Source organism: Strix uralensis, chromosome 6, assembly GCF_047716275.1.
Source record: "Strix uralensis isolate ZFMK-TIS-50842 chromosome 6, bStrUra1, whole genome shotgun sequence".
NCBI classification, from domain to species: Eukaryota; Metazoa; Chordata; class Aves; order Strigiformes; family Strigidae; genus Strix; species Strix uralensis.
This window is the reverse complement of record NC_133977.1, coordinates 44050639-44073882: the sequence shown is the minus strand read 5'-3', so window position 1 is coordinate 44073882 and position 23244 is coordinate 44050639. Positions and strand designations below refer to the sequence as shown.

The 23244-nt window shown below is 47.4% G+C and overlaps 1 protein-coding gene across 13 annotated transcripts in view; it reads right to left on the bottom strand.

Annotated features, from left to right (window-relative positions):
- Positions 1-23244, bottom strand: part of FMNL2 (formin like 2) — a 148572-nt gene that overhangs the window by 54123 nt on the left and 71205 nt on the right. For all 13 annotated transcript variants that reach the window (XR_012629541.1, XR_012629542.1, XR_012629543.1 and 10 more), the window contains exons 2-5: positions 16046-16129; positions 6810-6890; positions 3291-3367; positions 1162-1245 (exon numbers count right to left, since the gene is read on the bottom strand). Coding sequence is in view for 10 of the 13 variants with exons in the window: in XM_074873866.1 (XP_074729967.1) it covers positions 1162-1245; positions 3291-3367; positions 6810-6890; positions 16046-16129 (326 nt within the window). In the remaining 3 variants the exon portion in view is untranslated. The remainder of the gene's footprint in view (positions 1-1161; positions 1246-3290; positions 3368-6809; positions 6891-16045; positions 16130-23244) is intronic.

Genomic DNA, 23244 nt, shown 5'->3' with positions numbered 1-23244 from the left:
ATGCAATATATTACCATGATCATTACAGATTTTCTTTGATTTCTGACTCATTGCCCATTGTACTGCTATTTTAAGCAAAAATTGCTTGTTCCCCTTACGGCTTTTGAGGTTATTACTCATGTTTACCATGTTAGAGAGGGGAAAAACCCAGCAAGCTAACTCGCGTACATTTGTATAATTTTAGGAAGAAAGTCTTTCAAACACTTCTTTTTGCTGTGCACGGTTTTTTCCAGCGTTAGTAACATCTTAAAACATATAATTTTCCTTCATTAATTTTATTGCAACCTCACCAACAATCTCTTTTCTGTGCAGTGATATATATACATCTGATGGCATCTTTTCTAAAAACGAAGTATCAACTCTACTCAGCTTGAGTTCCTAACGACAACAGTACCTTTAACCTACTGCTTCTTTTTGTATGCTTTTATACAAAAATCTACTGCTAAAACATCCTGAATGAAAGCCTGTGGATATACAAACACAGATCCTCAGCCGAACACCTATTTCAAATTGTGTGATATAATGATTTTTTTCCCAATTTTTTTTAATAGAGTACATTTAATGATTTATTACCTAAATGACTGAATCTGACTCCCAACTAACCAGACGTCAGAATCGAAAAAACTTGCTTTATAGTCTTCCCAACTTGCAAAATCACCTTGAAACTCCTGCTGTTGTCTTGCAGCGCATCTACTGCACAGGATGCCACCAACTTTGCTTGCCAGGAGCCTCATGAGAAGTGGCTCGTGCGTGGAGGTCACTCTGAACACAGTGGGCAGCATGGTAAAATCTTGGGGTCGGGCACTAATTGCAAACCTATCTCTAAGGAAGCCTGCATGCTTCCACATATTTGTTGAATGTTTTTTGCACTGAGATGGTCAGAGGCCACAGCTAAAAAATGTCAGTACGCTCTTAGAGATAATCTCAAGGTTTAAACTTAGGCTTTTTTTTCTCTGCAAAATGTTATGATGCAATAGTTCTGGACTAATATTACCATTTTCTCTGCTCTAAGGTACATCCGTAGCATCGTACCAAGCTACTAACAGGAAAGCTCTGCCACAGGGAAAGCTGAGCATCTGCCCTGGCATTTCCCTCTCCTGCTCTGTTAGAGATGGCAGGATTCTTGCTGTGCCCAGAGAGTACCAGGCATGTCTTACTTACGTGACAGCATACTGTGCAAACGACAAGTACTCCACCAGAACATCCAGGCCTTTGTTTTCTTCATTCAGGAACTCCCTGACCCATCTGTTAGAAAAATCATTAGACATCAGAGAGTTTGTGCAGTTACTGGAATTCTTGTCAGACAAACTAGAGACAGATCCATTGCAGGAAAGGCAGCACTGCTGAGAAAAACTTTGCTTTCTCACTCAGGAAGAGAGGACTTTTTAAAAATGCCCTTTATTATTTAGAGGACTTTAAAACAGTCCTTTGGAGGACTTTACGAATGTACTGAAACAAGCTTTTTTGCAGCACTGTGATGGGAAAAACATCCCTTCAAAAAAATCCCAAACCATAAAACCCCCTATGCACACCCTGAATTGCTCAGAAACTAGATGTTTGCTCTTCTAAGTACTGAGCTCCGGAGTGGGTAACTGCTCTTCCCACCATAACAGCGTTGGTGCGAGAAGGCCACGGGTGCCTGAGGAGCTCAGCTGCTGCCCAGCTTCACTCCAAACCCAGGCTCATCTCTGCCCTGGCTGCACAAACCGCTGAGCAGTGGTCACAGCCATCTTCTAACACCTGAGTTGCAGGGACATGGTCTATTTTTTGTCACATCCTGATCTCTAGCAATGCCTAAAAGCATATAGACAGCACACTGGCAAAAGAATAATCTGACATCCTGGCCATGAATTTAACAGTAATTTTGCCTTCTCTTTTTAACCGGTCACTGTGAATTTTGGCCCCTGAGAATTATACAAAATAAGCCGCAATTCAGAAAAGTCTATTATCTTCCAAAGCTTTCAAAAGCTTGAAAATGCCAAGGATGTTTTGAAAATCCCTCCATCTGGGGGCAAAGCCAGGCGAGCAAGGAGCCTCAGCACAGTCCCAGCTCAGCTCTCCTCCGAACCCCAACAGGGCAGGCAAAACCCCACCGGGAGTGGGTTAGGTGCCACTGGAACGAGTGGGGAGCCAGGGAGGGAACTGGGGCTCCAGGCTCGCTCTGACTCTGGGGCCTTGCAGCTATCAATTCCCTGCTCCCAGCAGAGCAGGAATTCATGAGTTATCCTAGTCTTCAGGCTTTCAATCTTTCGCTGTTTACCTGCTAAAATAAACAACCTGGCATTTTTATGGGATGTATTTTGACACCCATCTTTCAGCCAAGTGAACCAAATAAATAAACACTGGTCTCGTCAGCCTCTTTTATTTATCTGGTGCACCATCACCGTTCCTTCTGCGCTCCCGTGAGCCGTCATAAATCTGCAGAGCGTCATGCTTCAGATGCCCTAAGCCTCTGGTGGGGAATCCTTTGTGTCGGAAAACGAGGGAAAACATAGCAGGAGCCAGAGAAGGGGTTGAGGAGAAGTTTGTTGAAAATATTTGTGACAGCTTGAGGGAGGGTCCCCCACTGCCACGCATGCCATGCTGGGGAGCTGGCTCTCAAAGAGAGAACATGGCTCTTCCTCCCACAGTTTAAAACACCCTCATTTCCACGAAAGAAGAGCAGCATCCTATAAAATCGATGTAATTGAGCTGGACACGGTGTGTGATCATGAAACAAAACACTGAAGAAACCTTCCCAGCTGATGTACAGGTGCTGACCCAGCTCCTGGTCCCAAGAGGCAAAGCAGAGAGGTGAGACTGGGGGAAGGTGGATGGGAACAGCAAGTTCAATAAAAAACTCTACTTTTGCTATCTGAGAGGAATTTTGTGCTTTTTAGAAGAAAAATACTGGGAATATTACTCACAGCCAGGCTTCATGAACTACATCATGTTAAAGCTATAAAACAGCATGGGGGGGGAGGTATATATATTTATAGCTGCAATACTATTACTATTCTAGACAGAATCATGCTCACTGCTGCTCTGACTGACTTTGGGTAAGCAGAAGCTGACTGCAATCTTCTCGCAGCCTTTCCAGAGATGTGGATGAACCCTATCATGAAAGGATTAAAGCTGAATTATTCTCCTAAGATGCCCAGCTACCCCTTAACTGAGCCCTTCAAGCTTTAATAATCAATCAAGTGGTATCACTGCTTGACATGCAAAGAGAGATTTTCTCAAAGGCATCCATCAGTAGATGTAAAAAAAAAAAAAAAAATCTTAGACCAAAGGACATCAAAAAGTCTTACCCGATGTGATTTGTTCTTAAAGAAATTTCCAGTTCTCGCAGTACTTGAGTAGACTCTTGGACTCGTCTTCTGAATTTCTGTAATCGAGTGAGCAGGCAAAAATAACAATTAGACTCATGCGATGCTATTAAAAAAATCAACATCTCACGCAGTGCAGAATGAATAAATAAAACATTAAGGTAAACTGAGAACCCCTATAAATCCTGAGGAATGCAACAACAATAGCCCGGCAGTCAACAAAAACATACTCAGAAAAATAACTTCTGTTCCCATGCACATTTTTGGCTTTCCAGGATTAAGAAAATTAAAAGCCTGTAGATAAATAAACATTTCTTTATAAAACAAGTTTTGTTCTAGTATCAGACTCTCCATTGAGAACCAACAGCGTTTGGCCTTCCTTCTCAGCCTGGTGCTTTAATCTCGCTTTCGCAACTTGACACCCACACCAAAAAACCTGCCACGATTTCTGTATAATTACCAAATCTGGGGGTGCGAGCCAGTAATGAAATACACATGTGCTGCCATCTGCGTGCTTTAATAATTTGCACACGCTAAATTGTATCTGCAAAATTAGACACTGGGAAAAGACTGTAAAATGGCAGAAGTCTAACACTGCAGTGGGAAGGAGACGAGGTTTTGTGTCATCTCCGCAGGGGAGGAGAAAGGGCGACGCCGCAAAACCTCCCCGGGATGCTGTGAGAGCCCCGCTTCACAGCTCAAAGCAGAAGACCTCTAAATAAATGCACGCCGACCCATCTCGAGTCAAGTTGAGCTCCTCTCCATCCTCTGCAAGACCAGCTTGCCGCAGGGCTACCGTCGGTGTGCAGAGCGGGCCAGCTGCCTCCTCTCCCAGAGAAAGACACTTGCTTTCTCTCCTGCCTGGTGCTCCCTGCCCATGGAAATGTGCTAAAACAGCTGGATAAATTCTTCTGGAGCTGTTCTTTTGGTGAATTCTCCCTCCTGAACAAGCAGAAGTGGATGGACAATGATAGTCACCTTGGAAGTGCAGTACTTTACACCCAAACTGGCCCTCAGTTATCCCACACACAGACTTGATGTGTGCAGAAAGGGCTTATAAACACTCAGGACACAAGCAGTGCTGCTGCAAGTAGGACTGTGCTCTGAATACTGGGGGAAAAAAGGGTTTGTTCTCACTGCACCACAATAAACCCACAATAAAATCAAGGGGACTACTTGGCAGTTAATAATTCTCATGAGTTCATTCACTGAGGTGAAGATGATGAAAGGACAGGATTTACCTCACCTTGCTGACCTGTGTGAACATTATCAGCCGCCTTTTTCACGGGGGTTTTAGCACATGCTAGTTAGCACCACTGGCTTACTTGAGGTGAGACTAAATCCCAGCTCAAAAAGCCACCAGCGGACTGAAATAGATGCCTTGCTGTAAAGTCCTAGTAGACACAAGGTGCTATTAATTTTTACTTTGAAATAGCTAGTTGAGATCAGACGTAGTTTCTCTGGACCTCAGTTAATTAGCTCAGAGTACAAAAACACAGTGCCTTCTCTCCCGAGAGAGCTTACACAATATATCTGCAAGCAGAATAAAGCCTTACCTCTCTAGAAAGGTAAAATATTGATGTAGCAAGAGGCAGGGAGGAGACAGGGGTGGGAGGGCAAGGTGGAAACAGGCAGCATGTTCCTATGTGCCCCACGCGGGACCGTCATCCCCATCGAGACCAGGTGACCGTGGCAGGGAGCAGTGACCCAGCTCTGTGTTTTACTGGACTCCAGAAGCCACCAAACTGCAATTTCTTTAAAAACGTGTCATTTCAACACTTCTGTTTTCCTGGTTCAAAATTCAGCTCAGACGAAAAGCAATTTTTTCCTGGGAAGAGCCGTTATGACCCCAATTACAAGGCAAAACAGACATTTTGCAGCAGCGTTTGGATCCCCCTTCTCTTGGCCACACTGGGGATGGATGGATCCGCAAAAACGCTGACACCACCTCCATTAGAGCAATAATTCTGCTAATGGGAGCTCTCCCCACAACACCGTGCCTCCGTCCAGAAGCCCATTTGGAAATCTTTCTGCCTTGCAGCCCAGGCTGAGGAAAGGCTGCTCAGTGATACAGCATAATGCAACAAAAGAGAGGAACTCCAGGAGTTATTTTTAGGCTCCTTCAGTTTTGTTGTTAGTCATGGGACTCTTATAGTGGTATTAGGGTAAGAAAGGCTTCAATGTGTGCCCACGGAGCAACCACAGGACAAAGCCAAACACTGAACGGATTTCAAAAACCCTTCAGGAGAAAAAACACAAAGACCCCTGTTCACCATTTTTTTTTTAAAGAAAACTACAATCAGCTCCAGGCAAATTTGAAGGTTTCCTACTAAATGGTTTCCTACTCCTCGTCGGAGCCTCCAACAAGAGAAGCACTGTCAGAAGCCATTACTGCAGCCTTGAAGACAGGAGCTGGCGACGGGGTACTGGCAGCAGAGGGTGGCCAGTGTTTGCCCCTCAGCTCTCGCGGGGATGGAGGTGCACCTCCGCCGCGGCTGGAGCCGGCCCCGGCCTGGCAGCTCCGTGTCAGGATACGTATTTTACCACAGGGCACCGACCTCAGTTAATGGTACAGCAACACAAAGCAGCGATTGTTGAGGACGAGGCAGAGCCAGTCAATGGCAGGATCTGCTATGTTCTCGCTGCCTTTTTTTGTTGTTTTTTTTTTTTCTTTTTTTAAAGGCTATTACAACTATCAACACAGGATATGAGCTGATATCCAAAGTGGTTAAATACCAAAGGTTCAGCGATGGTCCTCTAAATGGGATGTAGGTTTACTGTTATTCTGAAATCCTGGAGGCTATTACTAAGCCCATCAGAGCGGTGCAGAAATATCAGAACCAACCACAAATACATCCCAGTACAGAAGCCACATTTGGGCATGCACAGCGTTCACATGAAAGGCCAAGTGAAGTGCCTGAGTCTTTCATGTGTGATTATGGAACTATTTTGGAGAAAACAATATGCAGAAGGATGGATGAGGCTCTGCCATGTAAATACACCCCAGGTTACGTCTTTACTGAAACCTCAGGTGAGAATGCAAGCGAGAGGTGAAGTGTGCCAGCTGCACTGAACTGCTGTCACACAAATGCCCAGAGAAAAGGACTCAGAACTCCAACACCCCCTTCACACGGCTGAGAAAAGTGCCATCTGACAGAGGTTTTATTCACCACAAGCACTGCCCACGTGAAAAGTCAGACCTAGAGTACAGCTCAGTGATAATTTGCCAGACTGTTTACTGAAGCTAAAGTTATTAAAACAAGTTGTTTCATGTGTCAGATGGTCCTTTTCTTCGCAACATCTGTTCTCCTTTCTGAGCTGCGAAAACTGCAGCGTCTTCCCAATTTCTATCTGCTTCTCTCTGCAGTTTGTTCCATCTCTGAGACTCTTCTCAGAGAGTTTTATGGAGCCTTTTACACAAAGGCAGGAAACAACCCGGACCCTGGGACTATCCTCTCCGAGGAACGAGGGATGGGCGAGAGGAAACAGGATGCTCCTCACCTTCCTGGTTACAGCCGGGTCCAGATAGCCCTTCAACTTCTGGATGTATGTATGTGGAGGGTTCTTCACTTGAAACCTTTCCTGCAAAGGATACATGAATAAACATCAGCCATTTTATAACATCTTCTGTATTTACTTACTATATATACAAAATGCATGCACACACATGTATTTAAACAGTGTATATTTATAATATGGTTTCCTATGTACCTACCTGATATTCATAAGTATATAATTTATGCATATACAATATGCATGCAAATAAAATACATTTACATGTATCTTGATATTCTGAAATTTGATATTTAAATAGGATGCATAAAAATACACCTTACATATTCAATGATGATTTTGAATTTTAGTTACACATACAAACACACACATCTGAAATGACCGGGTTTCTGCTAGCCAGGAGTACTGAGAGGAAAGGGAAGTGTCAGAAGAGCAGATGTGTGTCCATGTTTGATGGAAAGCCATCGCCACAAAAGCCAAGACACCTTTTCTATCACCTGGAATGAGCCTAAAAACACACTGCACAGTCTAGCCATGGGAGAAGTCTCATCATTTCATTGTTTGAATTCCAGAAAAATGAATGCAAGAGTAGCACATGTCAGCAATAAACAAGTCATATTCCCACTCAAGAAATATCCCAAGAAATTTCCACCTGCCTCCGAGACTCATTCCTCACCAAAGGTTTCCCACTGCCTAACCTTACAGGGGACACCCAATCCGCACTCCAACATCAGCACGTTCAGAACTGAATTAAAGATTTTGATGACAAATAAAAAGTCTGCGAAGTTTGTATTCTGAGAGTTGCTTGATTTTTGCTTTACCAGTTGCATGGCCAGCTTGAAATTTATCCTACAAAAGCTGCTGTGAAACACGAGTTGTTCTACAAGCAGTATGCTATGTCCAAACCTGTTAAGAGCATTACCAGAAGTTCTGATACTATTTGTATCTTGGAAGAATTTTAAACTATTCTGTCCTTTCCCTTGAGGAAAGATCTCATAACAATTTCCTCCTGAAATTTTGCATTTTATAACTGATATCTGAAACCTCCCTTTATTAGGTCAGGATGCAATTTTGACTACATTATCTGAAAGTTATTTCATAATGAATAGGACACTGCTGCCCAGTTACCAGAATGTACTGTCTGAACACCAGAAGTTGTTCCTGTTATTATCTTGCTGCTTGCTGTAAAAAAAAGTAATTCATCATGGTCAGCAGGAAAAAATTAACTAAAAAATCTGCCCTGTGGTGCACTAACCCCAGGCGAGAGCTCGGTAAGACAGACAGCAGACATTTCTTTCCTCTTTTACAACTGTTTTTTTTTTTTCCATGTCGCCTCACATGTACGGGCCAAACACAGTCCTGGAATTTGGCATTTCCTTTTTATCTAAAAAAACAGTTCAGGAAATATAAAGTTCTTGGTTGCCAGCTCCTCTCTGCCCAAAGTGACACCAAGGGTGTCTGTCCCGTCCATCCTCTCCCAGCACCACACTTACCTCTCGGCTCTGTGGACACGGATGCTTGGAGCCCATCTCCTGGGTCAGACAGTCCCTTTCACACCCTTCTAGTTAAATTTGCTGCTAACTGGAACTGCTACTGGTGTGTTGGGAAAGACAGACACACCAGACAGATGGACGGAGTTCTACACAGGTTTGGAAACGGTGTGCCAAGGCTCTATCACACACATCCACTGGCACAAGCAGCAGTCATCTGCCACAGCCCGAGGGGCATGCAATGGTCAGCCCTAGCACCCAGCTCTCCAGAAAATGGGAGCAGGAACACCCACAGGTGTTGACGGGGACTTCAAAGGAATAAAAAAAAAAGTAAAAAGCAAGTAAAATAAATCAACTAAAAGAACAGATTAGACTAGACCAGACTATTTCAGTTGGAAGGGAGCTACAACAATCATCTAGTCCAACTGCCTAAGTATCGTAACTGCTCATTTTTGCCCTTTTTACAGTCCACTGTTAGGACAGTTTCTCAGACTTACAGCCCCCTCAGGATACTGTGGTCTGTGGCTTTACAGTGGGCATAAATATAAGTTATTTAGAAGCCATTTCCATCCATTAACCCATTTTAAAACTTTTTCAGACTGGCAGACAGACAAAAAAAGCACTTTTCTGTAAATGAGAATCTGGCCCATTGTAGACTATTGGAGAGTTAAGAGATATCTGGACCTTGGAGACTATCATCGTTTCTCATCTTCCCCCTCAACAGTTTTAGATTAGCTCCCCAGACTTTACAGCATTTGAATAACCAGCTCCTTCTCTGCAAAAACCTATGAAGGTAGAAGTGTTTTCACTGTGTCACTTGGTAACCACATCTGAATATTATTCTTTGCCTGCAAGTGATGAAGCGAAGCGGTGGAGCTCCAAGCCGAAGGTCCACTCCTGAAGAGCGGTGGGTGATGTGAGAGCACCAGCGACCAGCCCGCTCCTCCTGACAGCTGAGTCCCAGACTAACAAGGCTCCACATTAGCTCTCTTATCTAGTCCCAGACCAGCATGTCTCCACATTAGCTCTCCTATTTATTCCTCCCCTTTTGGGGGGTTCTCTCATGCTGATGTAGCTCTGCTGTGTTTAGTCTAATCCTCCAGAGAAGCTATTTTACTCTTACAGATTTATTTCTCTCACTAACTGATCAGCCATCATCTGCTAAAGTGACAGGAGCTCTTCCTAACTGCCAGTTTTAATATCTGAAGTCTTCAAAATGAAATTCTTCGAGACTCAACAAGCACATTTAGTAGGTCTGTGATGCAGATACTACATGCTTTTGTTTGTAATTATGTATTTATGTAATAATCTCTACAGCAACTTCATCAAAAAAGATGCTGCTCATTACTGTATAGTGGAATTAATTGGGCTGAAGGATTTTAAAGACATTATCCATGAACAGCAGATACCACCAATGCTCTTCTCTAACTGGTGACCATGAACCACTTGTAGTGAACATCTACTAGTCCTGGAAACATTTTTATAGTCCCCTTAAAGTGTTTCTTCTGCTTTGGAAAGCCGTGAGGGATTAGCCTTTAAAACTGCCCTTTCCTGGCTATGGTTACTGTCTCGGTTTATCCAGCTTCGACTGTTTTAGAGGCTGATACGTCACAAGCTGCAAGAACCAGGGCTCTGTGCTGCGCAGTGACGGCAGCCCGAGGCTCCCTGATGCCTCCATGACACCCCAAACGTCTGCCTGCAGCCATCCTCCTCCCAAAAAACTGATGCTCTGCCAGAGCTCATACAGGGCGGGAAGGGCTGGTGCTCGTCGGACCAGCAGTCTGGTATTCCACTTGCCATAAATGCTGTAAGCACTGTGCAGGTTGGCCAGCCAGGGTCCTCTCAAGGTCCTCTGGTCCTTCTTGACTATTTACTGCCCTGTAGAGACAAACACACTTCCCAGCTAACGCTGACGCACTGCTCCCCACACCTAATCCACTTGCCTTAGATACCGTAAATAATGAGTTAAAAACTGCTGCTTTTTCCTGTCTGCTCCTCCTCTCCACTTCTGGCAATTTGCAATCGCTCACTGGCCAAATCTGCTTTCAAAATAAGAAAATTTACACGGCAAGGGGTTTAATGCTATGTGAACGAGGAGGTTGGGGATTTTTACCACACACATATAAAGTTTAAAATCCCTCTTTGAGTCTCCAAACTTCACTGAGCAAACAAGCGTAAGCCAGTGGGTGACATCAAGACTGGGACATGGTGGCTTCCCCTCTCGGTCGCCCCTGGACTGGGCCATTCAGACACAACAAAGCTAATAAATCCCAATGAAACCTATTTTATCTCCACTACGTGACTCATATAAGCACCAACACTATCTACAGCCCTGAAAGGAGAAAGGCACAGACCAGCAATAACTCGACTCTGTCTTTGTCAGCACCTAGAAAGCAAACTAACTTAATTTCCCAAGGATAAAAGGCCCTTTCTTACTTGAAAAATTGCTGAGGAGCAGTGCCCTAAGCCAGAACGACAGATGAGTGCAGAGAAGCACATGCAAAGAGCCAGCAGCACCGGACTGGAGAGCAGTGAGATGACCTGGTCCTCAAAACCTCCCTTTAGGGTAATAAATTATAAGAATTCAGGGAAAAAGCTTGGACAGGGGAGCACACCACTGCTCCTGTGCTTCTTTTACCAGCAATCTCCAGAATTAGCACTTGCTTTTCTGGCGGATACAAAAAAAGGGGGGGCTGGGGGCCTTTACTTCAGCAGCAAAGAGGGACTGCCGGATTTCTGCATTTCCTCTTCCATGTGATCCTGCAAAGAACTCGACACATCTCTTGTTCATCCAAATCTGGAAAACGTATTAATTCCGTAACCAGGAAATTGTGACTTTTCCAGAGATCTTTTGCTTCCAAAACCATTCAGGACATTTTCTGCATTAGTGACATATGTTATTATTATTACCCTCCCTAGCTTGTTTCATTCTTAGGATTCATACACATTAGGTAAGCTCCCGGCACATCGGACCTGGTATCCAGGCATGTCTAGGAATGAATAAAGCCCAGGGATGGTGAACGCTGGTGAAAGGAGGTGGACAAGCAGGGCTGGAGACCTGTGTCTTCTCACTCCCGAGGCACAAAGACGCTGTAAATGCGGTGCACGTTTCCACCCCCCATACCCCATCCTGCACAGACCTGGAGGGCAGCTCAGCCCTGCCCCCAGCAACCCAGCCACCAGGACAGTATGTCACTTTATATGTCTTATTATGGACTAAAATGATAGCAGCCGTGCATCTCTGCACTAATTATGGGGCAAAGGGATCCATTTCCACCACTATTCATTTTCTGCAAAACCAGGTCACCGCCGCTTCTGCAAGGGACCCAGCCAAGAGGCGTGAGAGCCGCAGAGGCTCCCTCTGAGGCCGAGATGCCGATCCCTGTCTGGCCCCGCACCGCTGAGCCTTGGACCCCTCGTGACCCGGACACGTACCTCCCACTGCTCCCTCGCTCCCCGATGTCCAGTGAGCCACCTCTCACAGGGCCAGCAAGTCAGATAAACGAAACCGTGAGCATCTCTACCATTCGATAAAACACTGGATAGTCTATCCTGTACTTTACCCACAACAGGGCAGATTCAATGGTATACAAAACATTATTTTTAGGCAAAGGCTCTCAAAACAGAGCTGTAAATGGCTACTGAAGCAAGTGCAGGGATATGGAAAACACTTGGTTGAATGTCATCAAAAAAATCCAGATCTCTGATGTAAAAGGGTTAATGGCACCATATGGTAACGCACAGCTGCTTCACTGGGGGGGTTTAGTCTGGAGAAGAGGAAGCTGAGGGGAAACGTCATGGCCCTCTACAACTCCCTGACAGGAGGGTGCAGAGAGGGGGGATGAGTCTCTTGAACCAAGGAACAAGCGCCAGGACAAGAGGGAATGGCCTCAAGCTGCGCCAGGGCAGGGTCAGACTGGCTCTTAGGAAGTATTTCTTTGCAGAAGGGGTTGTTGGGCATTGGAATGGGCTGCCCAGGGCAGGGGGGGAGTCCCCATCCCTGGAGGGGTTGAAGAGTCGGGTTGACCCAGCGCTGAGGGATCTGGTGGAGTTGAGAACGGTCAGTGTGAGGTTCATGGATGGACTGGAGGAGCTTCAAGGGCTTTTCCAACCTCCATGATTCTGTGATTCACAATCACTGTCCCTTCACCACATTTCTGAGGAGAGGCTTAGGGCTCACCTGAGATATTTGTGTCAAACAACAAATGCCACAGCAGCCCCACAAAACCCTGATCCTCACTCAGTCCTGTCCAGTGGTCACCACCTGTCCTCTTCATCTTCATCAGCCGTCCACCAACACCATGGGCAGCAGGCAGGAGGGCTGCCTGCACCACTCCGCTGTCTGCACCCCGGACGTGGTCCAGCCTGCCTTTAAAGTACCTCCGAGCCCGAATCCAAAGGACACACAGATTTTGTCAGCACTCCCCCAATCTCGGGACTTCAAAGCGCCAGCCATAGACCACTGTGGCTCTGTGTGATTACACTCTCAACCAGCACAATCTTACAAAATACCCAAAATAAAATTAAAAAAATAACATCAAGAACCTGCTCCCCCCAAACCTGGTTTACAGATGGGAAGGCTGGATGCCATTTTCCCTTTGCAGAGCTTGATGAACAGTGGCAGAGGAGGAAGAGGAACAGAAGCAAGCCCGGCTTAAAGGGATGCGGGTGTGTGGCACTGACCTCTTACGATATAACAGAGAGCTTAGTGATTAATATTTTTGCCTTGTTTAGAGAAGGATCTAACCACTTGTCCATGCTTGTTGAACCTAAGTGTAAATGAACACAAGTCCGAGGGTCCCTCTGTGGTTTCAGGTCTTACCCTTCTCCAGGCTATCTTGAACGCTGCTTATTTTAGGCAACTTAACCTCACACCACCAGATTTCTGCGCAGGGGCTCCCCACCAAGCAGCGAGGCCAGGTAGCCCTCCTTCCTGGGGGAACACCACCTTGCTCTTCGGCAGAGCTGGGGTTTCACCCAAGAGCCGGAGGGCTCGGGGACTGGCGCGGCACAACCTTCTCACCCGGGGCTGTGCAGCCAAGAGGGCCCATACTGCCCACTTCTCAGTCACAAGTCGAAATAAACCCTTCGACGCAAACCACGCAACTTCCATCTTAATTCATTATTCCCCACACACACCTCCAGCGGCTCCAAAGGTGAGGACATGGTGTTGCCCCTGCCACAATTTGCCATTAGAGGGCAATGAAGAACTTTGCAAGATGTCCCCAACCTCTTCCCTCAGCATCCGTGCCCCCTCTGTGACACCCCATGGCACCAGGCCTAAGGTACACCAAAAGGGTGGCTCGTCATGCCGGGAAACCATATCCTCCTCCCTGCCGGGAACCTTCCCAACACTCACGCCCAGATGACCACCGCTCAGCCCTCTCCAGGATGGGCAACAGTTTTACACTTTGCTCTTCTCCTCCTCCTTGTACGCTAAGCCAGAGAGGTGGGAGCAAGCTTTCAGGACATCAGCAGCAACGCTTCAGTGACTTGTGAGGTTTATAGACAAAGAAACAGAAAATACCACACATGATGAGTCCTCCACAACCAGCCCAGCAACCCTTACTGTGATTCACTACAACGTGCACAATCCTACAGATTATTATTATTGGTGGTGGTGGTTTTATTGTTGTTGTTTATTGTTGTTGTTGCTTTTATTGTTGTCATTGCTATTATTATTACCATCATCATCATGAGAGTGGCAGTCCTTTTGTTAATCTCACTTCTGCAAAAATGAGAGTTCCTATTGGGGGCCAAATACGCTCCCCTAATATTCTCAAAATATTTCACAGTCAAAGAGCCAACGTCTGCTTTACAGACTATTTAGAAAACATAATTTAAGAGCAATCTCTGGACACTTCTTCCTTTCAGACAGAAGTTGAAAACCAGCATAACAGGGTAAGAGTTCATCTCCTCGAGCTGTTACATTCATTTACATCCTCAGTCCTTCACTAAGCAAAACCAGGTGAAAATGGTGGTACCAATAGAAAACAGCAGTTGAAATTTGCATCCACACTAAAAACATAGATTCTGTACGAAATCTATTCCTGGAAGTACTTTTAGCCACGCACCATAATGATGTGGACAGATATAAATATTTCACACCCCATATGGTGTATGATGGTGCTTTTACAGACACCTGCTTCAGGCTGCTCTAATTTAGAGCAGCTGTAACGCACCCGCCAGCACAGCCGGGGAGCTGCCACAGATCACCCATACACAGCCCTTACTACCCCAAGCATCCCCCCTCGGCCGGCCGCACCATGGAAGGGCAGCACACCGTCCGTCACCTCCCGTCCCCGCTGGGACCCCACAGTGCTGGTGACAACAGTCCTGCTAAACTCTCCCAGCAATAGGAAGCAGGCTCATCCCAATCGAGAGAGGAGGGGACGCACGTGTCGTGCAAGGAGCTTTTAAGATCCATGATTGCTCCAGATTGCAAATTTCCTTCGCCGCGTTTCCATCTGCCCACCCCTCCTTCTCTTGCTGTAAAGTTGAGGAGTGAATCAGCAGCAGCTGCACGTTGCAAAGGGTGGATCAGCTCCGAGGTGGGAGTTTGCACATCGAGGCGATGATCTAACTGCTCCTGCCTGCCCCTCTGCCAACTCCGTGCAAAGACAACACGCAGGCTCCAGAGCAAAGCTCACACTCATACGTGCACGCTCTAGGCAAACATCCATGAAACAAATCACTCACAGTAGATTAAGCAATTTGTTCAGTGTCTCGCTAAACTGAAACTTTAAATAGCTCAACGCTTTACATTCTCTGCACAGAAAACTCGTGGAAAAAAGTAATTCTTTATTCAGCTTTACTCAAAGGTAGCTGGATTTTATCAGAGGCTTCACCACTGTAATAGCTAAGCAGGAAATGTCCCACAAACCTATTTATTAAAATGTTCCTGACCTGACAGCATGACTGTACCTTCTGCCGAACTCTCATCCTGGTACTGCTGGGTTCACATTTCAAGGAAATATTCTACTTTCTCAGTTCTGGATCAATTTTTTTCATTAGCAATTACTTTTGAAGTTTCTGGCAGAACCCAATTTTGCTGTTGGCTCACAAATGCACATCCTACCTTCTGAAGCCTTCACTTTCTCTAAATAATGCCATTTCTGTTCATTTACCATGGCAGAGCCAACGTGTTAATTGTTCCACATTACTGCCAAGTCTGCACGTCACAGCGGAGTTCGCACACCAAAGATGGCCCAGCATATGGTGCTGCTTAATCCGAGGCTGCTGCTCAGCCTCTGGAGGCAAAGAGGAGGCCAGGCTGCATCCCCACGCGCCTCTCCCTGAAGGCAACAGCTCCCACTGACTGCGTCCACAGCTCGTGGCGCAGAAAGACAAATACCCCTGGATCGAGACCGTTCGTTCATGTTACAGAGGTCAAGGCAGACCAAACTCAAAGCGCTTGCTGAGAGGTGACTGAAGGTCAGTCTCTGAGGCCATGCCAGACAAAATCAGCAGCGTTGACCTCCCAGAGGAAACAGGCCCGGAGGTGATGGTAAGAGGGGAAAGAAATATCGCTCTGTGGCAAAAAAGGGGATTATTATTGCAAGGCTTCAGTGAGTTGTTACCACTAATGGAGCATAAGGCCAAAGAAATGAGTGTTTGAACTATTCAAATACTTGTCATCTGCAAGGTCTCTTTCTAAGCCCAGGGACAGTGCTGATGAAAGCCAGTTGGCGCTCTCAGGGGGATGTCTGGCAAAAGCCTCCCAGGCTCCCTTACCTGGTCACAGATGAGCTCCCACTTCTTCTCATTGTCGTACTGCCGCAGCAGCCGGGCTTTGTCGGGCGGCAAGTTCATCGCATTCTGCAGAGAAAGAGAAAGCAAACGTGAGGAACCACAGAGGGCTCAGGCTCCGGTGGAGTCAGACACGAGCAAACCAAGGCAACGTGGCTGCGGTCGCTTTAATTGTTTTATATGAATTCCTGTTGACAGGGTTATTCAGAAACATTTCCTCTAAATGTCATCTTTGCCCCCAAAAGTGCCAGTGAATCACACGGCACCAAAGGGCAGGGCTTGGTGCCTGGGATGCAGGAGGTAAGCAACTGGAGCTCAGGACCATGCCCATGCCGCCACAGCACAAGGACCACCTTCCACCCCAGACGGGTCCCTGCGGTTCACCACATCCCTCCTCCCTCCGTCTGCCCCCGCCGGAGCACACCCCTAAGGGAAACACATCCTCCATCTGCAGCCTGGGGACTGAAGAAGGTCAGTTCTCTCCCAAGATCCTGAAATGCCATTTCATTTCAACAGTGGGATGCTATCTGGGCTTCTAAAAATCACCGCATGCAACCTCGTCTGGATAACACTGATGTGAGAGGCAGGACTGCTGCTGCCCATCGTGACATTGTGCTACTCGCACAGGCAAAGATAACGATCCCGCCAACCTGCAGTACGGAGTCAGAAGGCAGGGGAGAGGCAGCAATTAGACGATGCCTATCGTTTGGTGGCTCCTTTGATGTCAGCTGAGCTATCTTTCCATGGGCAGTTGCCTGGGGTAGGGCGACGCAGGCTGGCCACTTGCTACCAAGGCAGTTTTCCTAAATGTCTCTAAACGCGCAGCGTAACTGCTGCGAGAACCTGGGAACGCCTCAAGAGCTTCGCAAACACCAAGTCCGGAAAGTCTCCCTATCAACCCAGCGGTGCGCACGCAGCAAGGCGAAGTGGCTGAATGAAAAACCTGCTAAGCACCTCTTGGTCTCCAGCACCTCTCCATCTCCAGCACCTCTCCAACCCCAGCACCTCTCCAACTCCAGCTCAAATTCCCAGCCCAGCCAAGTTGTCCCCAAACAACCCTTCAGAACCACAAGCCTCCGGCAGGCCGTGCCAGCCTGCTGCTGGGAGGGAAGCGAAGCATGGCACAGCGCAGGCGGGTCAGGCCGGTGCTGCGCACACCTCCAGCACCAGCAGGCACAGCCCTTCCACTTTTAATTTTAAAAAAGGCTGCGGGAGGCACAAAAAGAGGCCAGAACCGAAGGCTGTTAAATAAACCTGCAGTGAAGCAGTAATCAATAAATCAGCGTTTAGGTACTGAAAGACCCCGCTCTAGAAGCACACATCTTCACAACCTGTGCAATAGGTAGTTTTACAGATTTATGAAAAGCAGGTTGTCCTGGGGATCCTCAGAAACACTGTCTGCTACAGCCAGACTCACACAGCCCAGGGCCCAGACCTCCTCCATTTCCTTGCACAAACTCTGTCCCAGGTAACGCAGAGGAGGGATGCGGACAGCCCAAGCTGGCCAACCCGAACAAGAGCATCTGTTACCATCAGCCCAGCCCGCTGACACCCATCTGCTCGCCCTAAACGGCACACTACAAAACCAAAATTTAAGTGAGTCCCCAGACAGGGACCACAGGCGCCAAGGGCAATCCCTGAGCCACGGGGATGGACAGTCCAGCACTTACTGCACCGACGGGCACCATGACGACCTCTGGGGGGGACAGGTGTTGAAGGAGATCCAAGAGGTTAACTGGCAGTGGCTGGCATCCATGGCAAAGCTGTCCAACAATTCCTGGGTGGCTGAGCCCTACATCCTCTCCTCAAAGACAAGGCTTTCCCCACTCGTATTGCAGCGCTTGGGTAGGATGAGGGAGTACCTTTCCCTCCACCTCCCCAGGGCTTTTGTGCCTTGGTTGCCTTGCTAACTTGCAGGCCAGGCTGACTCTCAGCCTGCTCCCAGCCCAGCTAAGCCCAGCTCAGCCCTGGGGGGAGGCAGCCACAGGGCCAGGGCTGCTCCTGACTCAGCTCCCTCACAGACAGCAGTTTCAGGTTTCCCTCTCCCTGAGTTTACTAGTGCAGCCCAGGCTGGAAACCAGGAGGGCTCAGGTGTGATGCAGGAGCAGATGGGGCATCCCTGCCCACGGGCAGAGATAGCTGCGAGGAGGAAGGGTGGAGGAGTGGGGGCTGCTGCAGCCATCTGCCTTCCCTGGGCCCGCCACGCATGAGGCTCGGCGCAGGGGTCCCCCTCACCCAAGGGCACCCCCAGGAGCGCTGGCACGATGAAGCCACCACCTTCCCTGGCACCACCACGCTCTGCCTCCCTGAAAGCATGGGGGGAGCACAGGCAGGAACAGTGGCTCACGCCCCAAACACTGTCTTTCCACATCTTCGGTGTGACAGCTAACACCTCTCCTTACCAGGAACAGTGCGGACCCTCTGGGTCTCACACCTCCTGATCCACACAGGCCCCACCGAGGGAGGCGAGGCCAGTGCGGGTCTCCAGGCGATCCCACCATCTGCCTGTTGCAAGCCTATTTACTTGGCCCACAACACCTTGTCTCCCTCCGTCCCGGGTGGGGAGCGTCACCCGCTCCTGGGGATCCCCTCACCGCCCTGCTGCTGTGATGACTGCTCTTCCTAAAGCTTGTGTTCCATCAGATAACAAATACTCTTCCTTTAGCTCATCTGTGCTGTCATGTTGACAGTATTTATAGGCTGTGATCATATCTGTGCTTGATTCTCCTCTCAGTCTCATCATGTACCTTATCAGTTTTACTCACCATTTTAATGCAATTCTTGGTATTTTTCCTGGGGCTTCTTCAAGCACCATTCCTTACCTCTGAGGATGCAAACATATTTCATAGCTACGCTAAATCTCAGCTGCAGGAAAAGCTTCACTGTTTACCTACACCCCTTGTCAAACTCTGATCTTCTTACAGCTAATCAGCTTAGCCAACCAGGCTGGCGCTCGGACAAGAAACCTGCCTGGAAACCTTTGCAGAATTCAGTCATGGCAAGAGTTCAGCATGGATGAAAGCCTGAAACAGGGAAAACAAGACCCAGGCAGCAGGTTCCAGTGATCTCACTTCAAAATGAATTAAATCTGATCTCATTCTGAAATGTGAACTCCTTCACTCCACGCCATTTTGCTGCACACAATCATTTCATGTATTTCAACAATTACTGCAACTCACTTCAGATACCTTGGTCCGACAGGTAGAGTTATTTATGAATACATTGTGTGCAACCAGGTTCAAAACCCTGCATGTAAGCAGCAGATGATTTGCACCTACTCACTTCTCAGTAAGAGATTTAAACTTTTTTGAAACCTGCTTGCGTACAAGTCCATTACCATGCTATGGAGAGGACCCTGGGCTGAGGCAAACCACAGCAGGTCACCCCAGCAGCCCCTCTAACCCCTTCCTTCATCTCTTCTGGAAGGAAACTACTATTTCTGCTGCCTGCTGCCTCTCTGGCCTCACCACTCAGGTGGTAAGGAGGGAATGCACTCGGATGCAGAGGGAATGCACTTGGCCCAGGGCTTTTCACACTGGTAGAGTCAGTTTGATATTAACTTTTACGTTTTATACATAAAGCAGTTTGAATGTCTTTCGTAGCAACTGGATCAGATTGCACTCATTTACTGGAAACTGTCGCAGGAGGTTCTCACTCATAACCTGAGGCTCTCCGCTTGTCGTGGGGTTTGTTCCCTCCTCCCCATCTATGAGACATCTGCTGAATTGGATCTCCTGATCCCCCAGATCTCCTGATCCCCCAGAGCTCCCTGTCCTTCAGCCTCTTCTGCAACCTCCAGGCCGGTGCCCCAGCACGCTCAACCCCGCTCAGTGTACGCCTCCGTCAAGCCAGTCAGCGGCTGCACCAAATAACCCTTGTTTCTTTGTACAAAACAACGTAGGTGTAGATCACACCTTCTCTAAAACTTGGACTAATGCTGCTCTTCAGCTGGTCTTAGTGTTAACAACCATTCTCTGCTGGAAAACTAGTCTCTAAACCATGGTATTTTTACTTAAATGGGAAGCAATATATTTTCTTTATGCTTATACATGGCACTACACCAACTGGCTTTCTGAAATCTGTGTGTGCTATATCTAATTGCACAACCTTTAGCTGTTGCATCAGTAACTATGGCAAAGAAGGCTACTGAATTGGCGTGGCTTGACCTTACGGGTTGCAATAGTTTTGACTCTAGTCATAACTAACCAGATGAATTAGGAGTCTGGATTTCTTGTTCTCTGTGGATCAGTGAAATGACTCACAAACGTCTCCTGGCCACTTCCAGCTCTTATGACTACGGGCTTCACACATACCAGCATTTTTTAGTTAACTACAGGTCTACGACCTGTGATTTCTCTTTCGATCTTTACCCTAATTAGAGTTCATGCTCTGAGGGCCTCTGATGGCATAACTATTCTGCTCCTGATACAATCTAAATCCCTGCTGTTGCCAGAAGGGATGGCCTCACGCTCTCCTCTCTGTTCCCAGGCAGGTTGTCCCTTACTGCCCCCCACGTCACCACCAGCACTTACGCAGCTGGGGGCCCTTTGCCAGCAGAGCAGACCTCCACCAGCCCAGGAAGAACTGCATCTTTACACTGGATACCCATCTTCCATCCAGATCCCCTTTTGGGCCAGAAAAGACCATTTCTTTTAGTGGCAACAGCAGTTGAAGCAGCCCCGCTGTCTTGTACCCCACTGCTCCTCGTCCCCATCTCTGGCTGGCCCCATGCACACGCCTGCATGGCTCATACTGAACGGGATCTAGATTAAAAATATTTTTAAGTCAGTGCCATAAATCTGACAAACTGCACAGTGGCACAATGGCCACTCCACTCCTTCCTCCCACGGATTCACAGCCTTAGGAAATGAGTCCCATCTCCCGCACCATACTGCAAATTTCCATTACATCACACCACTTCTAGGACTGAAGAGAAAAAAAAAAGCAAACCTCTGGCACATCATTCTGCCTCGATGTCGGCGAGGCAATAGGAAATCGGTGCGCACCACTGCTTTACAGCCTCCCAGTGATGTTTCCGACTCCTCAGAAACACCTACAAACGCAAACCTGGAGCACTGCACTCAAAAGTAACCGCAGCTAGATCCTACTCGGCATCGTGCTGTCTGCAAGGGCCCGTTTCCAATCATATTTTGGCTCCAAAAACACATAACTTCTCTTTTTCCCCACAAATTCCAAAGTTATTCATGTCTACTGCTATGTGCCAAATAATATAGGTAAGGTTTCCATTCCGTTTGCTCCGGGTTGGCATTATAAAGCTAGAACTTAATCACAGTAGCAGATGGAAAACTGGGGGAAATACTAGCAGACCTACAAAATATTAAATTGCTTAAGAGTTAAAAATAAAACCAACAGCGCATCAAGGAAATATATGTATTTTTAACCTATGAAATAAAGCACCAGCTCCATCCAAACTGGCAGCCCCGACAGCGTCTCCGAAGCACGGGGCCAGATGACTCGGTAACGGCGCTGCGTACCAGGACACGGCGAGATTTAGCTTCATCCCAAGGAGATGATTTCACCCGTCTCGGTGTGACAGCGCGAGCAGCGGTCCAGCATGGGGCAGGAAAACACTCTCTCTTTCCCAGGCAGTAGAGTTATCCTCTGGCCATGAGCAGTCAGAGGAAGGCAGGGCGCTAGTGCAGGCATCTCAGCTTTGCACTTCACGTCCCCAAAAAAGAGAGCAACACTAAATACAGCTTCATCGCTGAGAGCTGAACTACTCCGTAACTCAAGGTAAAAGCTGTGGGTTGCACTTCACTGCCCTCTTCAAAACTGACCAAATTTTGTGCTGTCTTTTGTAACCTTCCTCCCCTCTGTCCTCCAGAAGTCTCCGTGGAAAAGCAGTTTCAAACTGAGTTGACAGAATTGACTACAGAAACGGCATAGCCTCCCCTTCCACTTTTTGGGACTAAAGTCTCCTTTTGCAGACCAGTTTGCAAGAGCTGGGCACCACTGCTGCAGCACTTGGCTTTGCCCTTGGCCTTGAACCCTTGGGGATCTCACACCGTCCCCCTTCACGGAAAAGGGGGGCACTGGCTCGGCCCACGGAGCCACTGATGGACATGCGTGGTGGCCCCAGGCCTCGGGGGCAATGCACTCCCGCAGCACCATGTTATTATCAGTGTTATCCAGAGAAAATGCTAAAATAGTAGCCCACGCACTGCAGAGGGATAAAGCGCCCACCTGGCTGAGTGTATTCACGTTACAGAAATACCAAAGCCTTCAGCAGCATTTGTGGTTTCACTAAGGAAAGGCCCAGCACATAACTACAGGGTCGAACTGCAGCCCAGGTCACGCGAGCATCAGCACCGCACGCTAGATGCTGCTGGTGGAATGACTGAGCTGTATTTTTTCTACCTTATTCCTCGTCTTAATGAGAATTAAATGGCTCAATGTTTTGGAAAACAAGCGTAGCAGCAACTTGACTGACTCAAAAGCATTGCTAATTAATAGCATTAGGCTGTTGCTCTTTCTTATTAATCTTATCATCTTTTAGTCTAAATCCCTTTTATTTATGAATCATGACATTAATGCACTAGCAACAAACATGACAGCGTCCTCTCGATCCTTTTTTTCCCATGAACAGCGCTGAATGAGTTAGTAAGCCCATCAAGAGCATGTGTACCCCTAAAATAGGAGATGTTTCCACCAGCCTACTCCCAGTCGCTGGATGGTGATGGAAAAAGCCAGTCCTGCATCACTCCAGGCAAAGCTCAGCCTGGCAAGGCAAGGCTGTGAACTTCAGAGTTGGAAGAAGGCAACATTGAAAAGCTGTTTCAGCAAAGAGTTAAACTTCCCCCTTCCATAATGACACTGTTAACTTTAAATGAAATACAGGGATCCCAAGAAAACCTTATGTGAGACCACAGCATCTCTACCCAGCATGGCAGGAAAGGGCGCGGGTTAACACTACTCCTCCAGGAGACATGGCGGAGTATATTCCTGAGACCTAATTCCCAGCTCGCTTTCTCCTCCCGCCCTTCCTCTGACTGAGATTATTCCTGACTTGCACTACTACCAGAGAGACAGAAAAACAAACCTGGGTAGTTTTTGGCTTCACAACAGCATTGATGATAAAGATCAGGGCTTTAATACATTTAAAACAATATTCTTGGCCCTTGTAAATTAGATTCAGATTTACATACCGACATCAAAGCTCTGCT